This window comes from Electrophorus electricus, chromosome 10 (genome assembly GCF_013358815.1).
Source record: "Electrophorus electricus isolate fEleEle1 chromosome 10, fEleEle1.pri, whole genome shotgun sequence".
NCBI lineage: Eukaryota > Metazoa > Chordata > Actinopteri > Gymnotiformes > Gymnotidae > Electrophorus > Electrophorus electricus.
This window is the reverse complement of record NC_049544.1, coordinates 11,379,643-11,386,581: the sequence shown is the minus strand read 5'-3', so window position 1 is coordinate 11,386,581 and position 6,939 is coordinate 11,379,643. Positions and strand designations below refer to the sequence as shown.

Below are 6,939 nucleotides of genomic sequence, written 5' to 3'. Positions count from 1 at the left end.
TCATTTAAACTACTGTATTTGAAAATAAGAGAAATCAGAACGTCCGTCCCCATAACTTTCACAACAGCGAAGCTGGACCAAACCAAACGAGCTTCCTTTAGGACTAGTAGTTTATAAATAATCCATGAGCCAACTATCCAATCAGCGCACATATGTAAATACAGGGAGTATAAAACCATTCAGCCGGCTGGAACTAAGCGGTTCAGAAATGTGAGAGACGGAACACGGTTCGTGTGGATTGGTAAAGTAGATTTCTGTAGCGGAAAGTTGTCAGGAAGACGTCAAAACTACCAGATTGTATTCTACAAGCAACCGGTCCAGAATAAAACAACAACAACAAAAACCTTGGACATAAACCCTTGATCGGTAGCTTAATTATTTCGGCTATAGACAATATACACAGAGACGGCGACGTATCTTAGAAAGTAGAGCATTTTTTCTCCGGACCATTTTTTTCTCACATCGTCATGACATCCGGTGATGGGTCGGAACAGAGTCGGCGGTTTTGTGTGTTATCTTGGGAGCAGGTGCAACGTTTGGACTCTATTCTTGGCGAGACGGTTCCCATTCACGGGCGTGGAAACTTTCCGACGCTTTCAGTTCAGCCCCGACAAATTGTACAGGTAAAACGAGAGGTTAAGAGTCGACAGTCATGGTGTTTTTCTTGGGCTTATTAATCGCTTTTTAATATCTGCAGCCTGAGACGTTATTTCGCCGGTTGCAATTATTTGTTGATGCTTTAAATTAAAAGATACCGTTTGCGTGACGTTTAATTTGAATCCGTCGTCTTCTCATCAAACACTTATTTTATAGTTGTCTAAAGCTGCTATTCATGTTATATATTCTCCCGTATAGCTTTATTGTACACACAGCTGTGAAGAACACTGCAAAGGCTGCTTGCCTGCATGTTTCTTGCAGATAGTCTGTGATAAGTAAAACATTTTTAGCCTTTGCCCCTTGAGTCAGTAGACATAGAATGTGCCATGCTTAGCTAATTGAACTGCCATGTTAATGACGCAGACATTCTTGTAAATGCTAACCTACACTTTTCTTCAGCCCGGGACATTGAATCTGACAGCCTGCATCACAAGAGCCCTCACAAGATTTATGTTTCCAGAAAAGTCCCGATAAATCCAGTGTAGTCCCCTGTATTAACACCTTATGCTTATAAGTAAATCATCCTGTCTTCCAAACTAAATATTCCCTTAGGGTGCACAAACTATCATATACTTATATTTTGATGTACTGTGCAGTGATGGTTATGTGCAATACACTCCCAAAAATAATCATCCTTAATCAGCACAGAATTATCATTTCCCACAACCCCTGCCCCCTCTTTAATGGTTATGTGTTCATCCATAAGACTTCTGTCTTGTGGAAGGAACAGCTGTGTGTGACTGTCACTGTTTCATAACACCCCTATGATCTCAGTCTCGGTTTCAGACCTGTGGCCAGGACTTGAATAAAAGCAGATGAGGAAAAAACTAATTTTGTGGCAATCATGAACATACAGCAGTACAGACCACAGAAAGTTTTGATAAGAAGCAATATAGTGTTTTTATTTTACAACTGTAGTTTTGTACAGTATGACTTGGTAGCACCTAAGAATCAAACTCATCCTTAAATAGCATATAACTCTCTGAGGGTTTAGACCTGCTTCAGAAAGAATGTTCTGCTTTTGTCTTAAAATCATGTTTAACCAGGATGAAGATGTACTGTTAAGCTACTATAACAGAATATGCGTCCATCATATATATGTGCAATATATGATGTAAACACACGAGATAACTTCATATTGCCCTATTTCTAGTGTAAAAATGATCCAACATGGTAAGTTACCCACAGGTTAATGTAATCCATCATGTAATGATAATGTCAAACCTAAACACAATTTATTAGCAAAAATACAATTGTACCTACAATTTGATGTGTGAAAGTAAATTTGAAAGAGTATAAAAAGTGCCTATAAGAACAAATGTCACACTGAGATGTGTACCCTTCAAGTATGTGTGACACGGAGATGTGTCCTCAACCTTTTACTTTTCACAGTCACATCCTTAAATATTTTGGAAGATAACATCCTGCTCAAGCCACAAACATGACATGATTAGCTAAATTAAGTCTAACTGTATTAAGCATTTATCTGTTACATATCCTGTGGTCTACAGTAATGTTTTAGGGGTATGTGTGTGTGTGTGTTAAAGCATGTGTATGTTTCAATAAGCATGAATGTGGCTTGATACTCTTTTTGTATGTAGCAGAATTACATCCATCCAACTCCAATTTTGAGTTAATAGTAAACTTTATGTGGTTAATTACATTTGTTGTATTTGTAGGATAACTTAATTTGATGCTGTTGATTTAGTCTAACTAATCTGATCATATTAGTATTGATTAGAATAAACAGTAGGCAAACCTTTTGATTAGCTGAGGTTGCTTTCTGAAGGCATTCCAGGAAATGTCTGATTGGTTGCTAAAAGCAAACCTGGAACTCCTAGTTTAAAATATCTTGGTGTGTGGTTATGTCTGCAAGATCACTATGTGAGCCTATTTATTTACAATTTACCTCACACATATGCAGGCTAATCTCTGATTGTAGGCCAATTTGCAGTGGCGGCTGGTGAAATATATTTTAGGTAAGGCTGTTTTTGACATGGTCTGATTCAGCAGCCATCCCAATACAACTTAACACAAATTAACAGTGGTCAGTGGAATAGCCAGCAAATATTTAATTGGCCTTACAAATCAACAGACTAATAATAAATGAGTTATTATCTGCAGCTCTCATTAGTTGTGCTCATATAGAACGCACAGTAGGCATTAGATTACAGACTGAGTCATGTTCAGTAACATACAGTAATATTAGCAAATATACTATCAAAACAAAAATAACCAATTTCCAGAGATCCAAATATTGCTGGATGACGTCTTATGCTACAAAGAAAACACATTGTGTCATGCGACTTTATGCATGTGTAGTGTGTGACTTACACGTTTGTTCGAGAAACTTTAAAAAACTATGTGGAAGTTAGTTAAGAATTGTAACGCTAGTTTTTACATCTTTTTATTTTGAGATGTGAAGTTCTTATTAACGTTAGCTAACAATGAAAAACACTTGAATGTTAACTAAAGGAAAAACTGTTAAATATAGTTAAGGCTTGCATATTAAATGTTTTGCCATCTAGATATAAATTTTGGTATCAAAAGGAAAGCTCCCACTTACACATTACTGCCTAATCTGCCTAATCTTCGCAGTTTTGGTTAGCCAGCTCATCTTCATTCAGTTCGCCAGAACCGCCACTAAAACACACAGCTAGCGTTAGTTACGTTAGCAAGCTACTATCTTAGCTAATCAAGTTAGGTTAGCTAACCTAACAGTTAGCGAACGCTACCTGGCAGAATTTGCCAGAACAATCACTAAATTATATACATAACAATCTGTTAGCTAGCGAACTACGTTAACGTTAGCTAAGACTAGCACAAACCTAAGCTACGTTTCATTAGTTTGTTGGTACTATAAATGAAAAACGACTGTAAAATATACAATACACAACTTGACTAGCTAGCTACTCAGCAACAGGTAGTTGCTCCACTTCGGTTCTCTCAAATGGATTTTGCAGACGAAAAAATTCGTAGTGGATTTGGGGGTATGTCTGCAAGGCCCTGTCTTACGTAATCATGTTCATCATTGTTAATTACGTCAGACGTCCCTACTCTACCGAATCCGCGTGGGGCGCTAAATGAAGAGCCCTTTAATCATCAGATGGACGCTGATTGGCTATGCTACAAGCGTATTGTGCTCTGACTGATGTATTTATGTCGCCCCAGAAGAGAGGGAATGAAATAGAAAGCAAATTTCCCGCATATTACACGTTTAGCTCACTCATACTTAAAATAGATAGTTCCTGAGTATTTAAAAAATGTTTATTGTAAAAATGAAAATAACAATTTCCACCAGGCTCCCTGTCGTTTTCTACTGGCCAGCTGACCTGGGCAATTTGCAAAATTCTTGGTGTCAGCTGTTCCGTAAAAATTAATCCAGATCCACTCTTTATAGAGATCATGCTCATGATCCTGATCATGAAATTCCCAGAATAGTTAGCCTGTGAGTGTAAAAAACACATGATTTGCTTGGCTATCGAGGCCAGGAAAAAAGTTTTGCCCTCCCCAGCAACCTGCTCCCCCAAATTCATTTGAACCACCAAATAGTAATCCGACATATAAGACCTGTTTTAAAAGCAAAAATGACTTTCTATATCTGTATGTGTTTAAATATTTGCTGTCTTATTTTAATTTTTTTGAAAATGTTTGTCTTTTTAGGTTGTCCGAGCACGGCTTGAGGAACAGGGGGTGGCTGTACGGGACGTAAGGTTGAATGGCTCTGCTGCCAGTCACGTTCTGCACCAGGACACAGGGCTGGGTTACAAGGACTTGGACCTGATCTTTGGAGTTTCGTTGTCAGATGACCAAGCCTTCCATCTGATTAAAGATGTGGTTCTAGACAGCCTGCTGGACTTTCTCCCAGCGGGGGTGAGTAAGGAGCGCATCACAGCACTGACGCTGAAGGAGGCATACGTGCAGAAGCTGGTGAAGGTCTGTAAGGACACAGACCGCTGGAGCCTCATCTCCCTCTCCAACAACACAGGCAAGAACGTGGAGCTCAAGTTCGTGGACTCTCTGAGACGGCAGTTTGAATTCAGTGTGGACTCTTTTCAGATAAGTTTGGACTCACTGCTGCTTTTCGACCGCTGCTCAGGGACGCCCATGTCCGAGAACTTCCACCCCACCGTGATGGGCGAGAGTGTATACGGGGACTTTGAGGAGGCTCTCAGTCACTTGTGCCACAAAATCATCGCTACACGCAGCCCTGAAGAGATCCGGGGCGGCGGGCTCCTGAAGTACTGCCACCTTTTAGTGCGAGGTTTCCAGCCCAGATCAGAGACCGAGATGAAATCGCTTCAGCGCTACATGTGCTCACGGTTTTTCATTGACTTCCCAGACATTGGTGAGCAGCAGAGGAAGCTGGAGGCCTACTTGCAGAACCATTTTGCCGGCATGGAGCACAAGCGTTATAACTGTCTAGCAACACTACACCACGTAGTCAATGAGAGTACGGTGTGCTTGATGGGACATGAGCGACGTCAGACATTAAACCTAATTGCCATGCTGGCACTTCAGGTGCTCGCTGAGCAGAACGCCCTGCCCACTGTTACCAATGTTACATGCTACTACCAGCCCGCACCGTATGTACGGGATGTTAACTTCAGTAACTACTATGTAGCTCATGTGCAGCCAATGATCCACACATGCAGTAACACCTATCAGACATGGCTGCCCTGTAACTGATTCACAAAACTCTAGCCATTGTACCCACTTTCCTGTGGGGTGATGTGCAAGCACAGTGAATAACCTGATTGTTTTGGTCTCTATAGTGTAAAATGAGATTATTAACAAAGGCAAACTGAGGTTAGTTCATTTATTTTGGTACAAATGAATTGGACTGATCATTTACTGCTGTATCTCTGATATGAGCCAATTCTAATGCATATCCTGTTGCATTCTCTTTTAATTTTTTTGCTGATCAGATATATGACAGTTGATCTTTCAATTGTAGCAGCTGTTATGGCTTGGATTTACATTTTTTGTCTATTTTTTGTCTACATTGCCATTTGCCAGGATTAGGGATATGTGTGTTGGAAGAAAAGGCTGCATTTTTGAGGTAATGAGTTAAAAAGTTATAGTTTTTTCTCTTGCCCTACTGTGGTTTTAATCACACTGTTTTTCTCTCTCAGTTCTTTAAGGGACCAAAGTCATTTTATTTTTGTTAAGAAGGGAATGTTTATTGTAATTTCAAGTGCCTGCAACCAAACCCATGTACAAAAAAGCAAGAACCACATGTCCTCAAGATCCTTGGTCTCCCAAATTAAATGTAAATCTTTATTTTTCAGGGATGGATACATGTATTTTTATGGAATAAACCCCCCCCCCCCCCCAAACCCATCTTAAAGATATGTTTCATTCTTCTAAACATTCTGAGATGTATTAGCATATCTCAACATAGATGTTGAGTGTAAACAATACACAAGACATATTAAACGGTGCAAATGGGGAAATGCTTTCTCTATGTTTAACTTTTCACCAAAAATCTGACACAGTTATGGTCTGAATGTGTGTCATGCTTTAGCTGAGGCGTTGGATCCATTACTGTTGTAGGCAATGAAGCGTAAGAACCCTTTCTAATGGACAATGGCTTCTCTTTCTGGTGTGACACTAAAGCCACTGACAAAGGCCTTTTTGTTCACCACCCATGTTGGCAAAGAAATCAGAACCCACTTTGCTTCAGACTGATGCCATACTCACTTTTGTTAGCATCATATCAACAAGATGACAGGTTCAAGAAAGATTATGTAGCAGATGACATTCTTTTGGCTTAGCCAATCTATTTCTGGTCTGCAAAGTTTGGTTACAGATGACACCATATTCATAGCATTTGTGGTTTTAGGGACAGAATCTGAAAATATTTGAATAAAGATTTAAAGGAACAAGTGTTCAGCTGTTAAGGAGATACATTTTACAGGCACGTAGTATGTTCCTCTGTTATTTATACTCATTACTGAATATTGCACAACATGTAAAATAAGTTATTTTTTATCTAATTTATTAAAAGTATTTTGATGAAAATATTTGCCTACAAGGAAGCCTCAATGAGGAAGACTCAGGAATCTGATTAGGGATGTACATATTTCATTTGAATAAGAAAATACCTTTGATATTTAATTCATTATATTAATTTCAGTAATCTTTAATTATCACCGCACAGCATTTTTAAGTTAGGCATAAGACTCATAAATAGTTTAGTACCAGTGCATCAATTCTAATACATAGCATTTTGAGGATAAGGGGGGAACTACAGTCGAAAAGTAAAAGTAAAAGAAAAGA

At 39.1% G+C, this 6,939-nt stretch overlaps 1 protein-coding gene across 1 annotated transcript; it reads left to right on the top strand.

Annotated features, from left to right (window-relative positions):
• The first annotated feature begins 218 nt into the window (after positions 1 to 218).
• On the top strand, positions 219 to 5,980 carry tent5ba (terminal nucleotidyltransferase 5ba). Its single transcript, XM_027001527.2, has 2 exons — positions 219 to 623; positions 4,321 to 5,980. Exons 1-2 carry the CDS (start codon positions 468 to 470, stop codon positions 5,344 to 5,346), a joined length of 1,182 nt encoding a protein of 393 aa, XP_026857328.1. The 5' UTR covers positions 219 to 467; the 3' UTR covers positions 5,347 to 5,980.
• The last annotated feature ends 959 nt before the right edge of the window (positions 5,981 to 6,939 follow it).

What these genes read in the sequence shown, in the direction of transcription:
- tent5ba (XM_027001527.2), top strand. Translation starts at nt 468, where the DNA reads ATGACATCCGGTGATGGGTCGGAACAGAGTCGGCGGTTTTGTGTGTTA. An exon ending in AGCCCCGACAAATTGTACAG is followed by an intron (nt 624 to 4,320) that starts GTAAAACGAGAG and finishes TTGTCTTTTTAG; the next exon opens with GTTGTCCGAGCACGGCTTGA.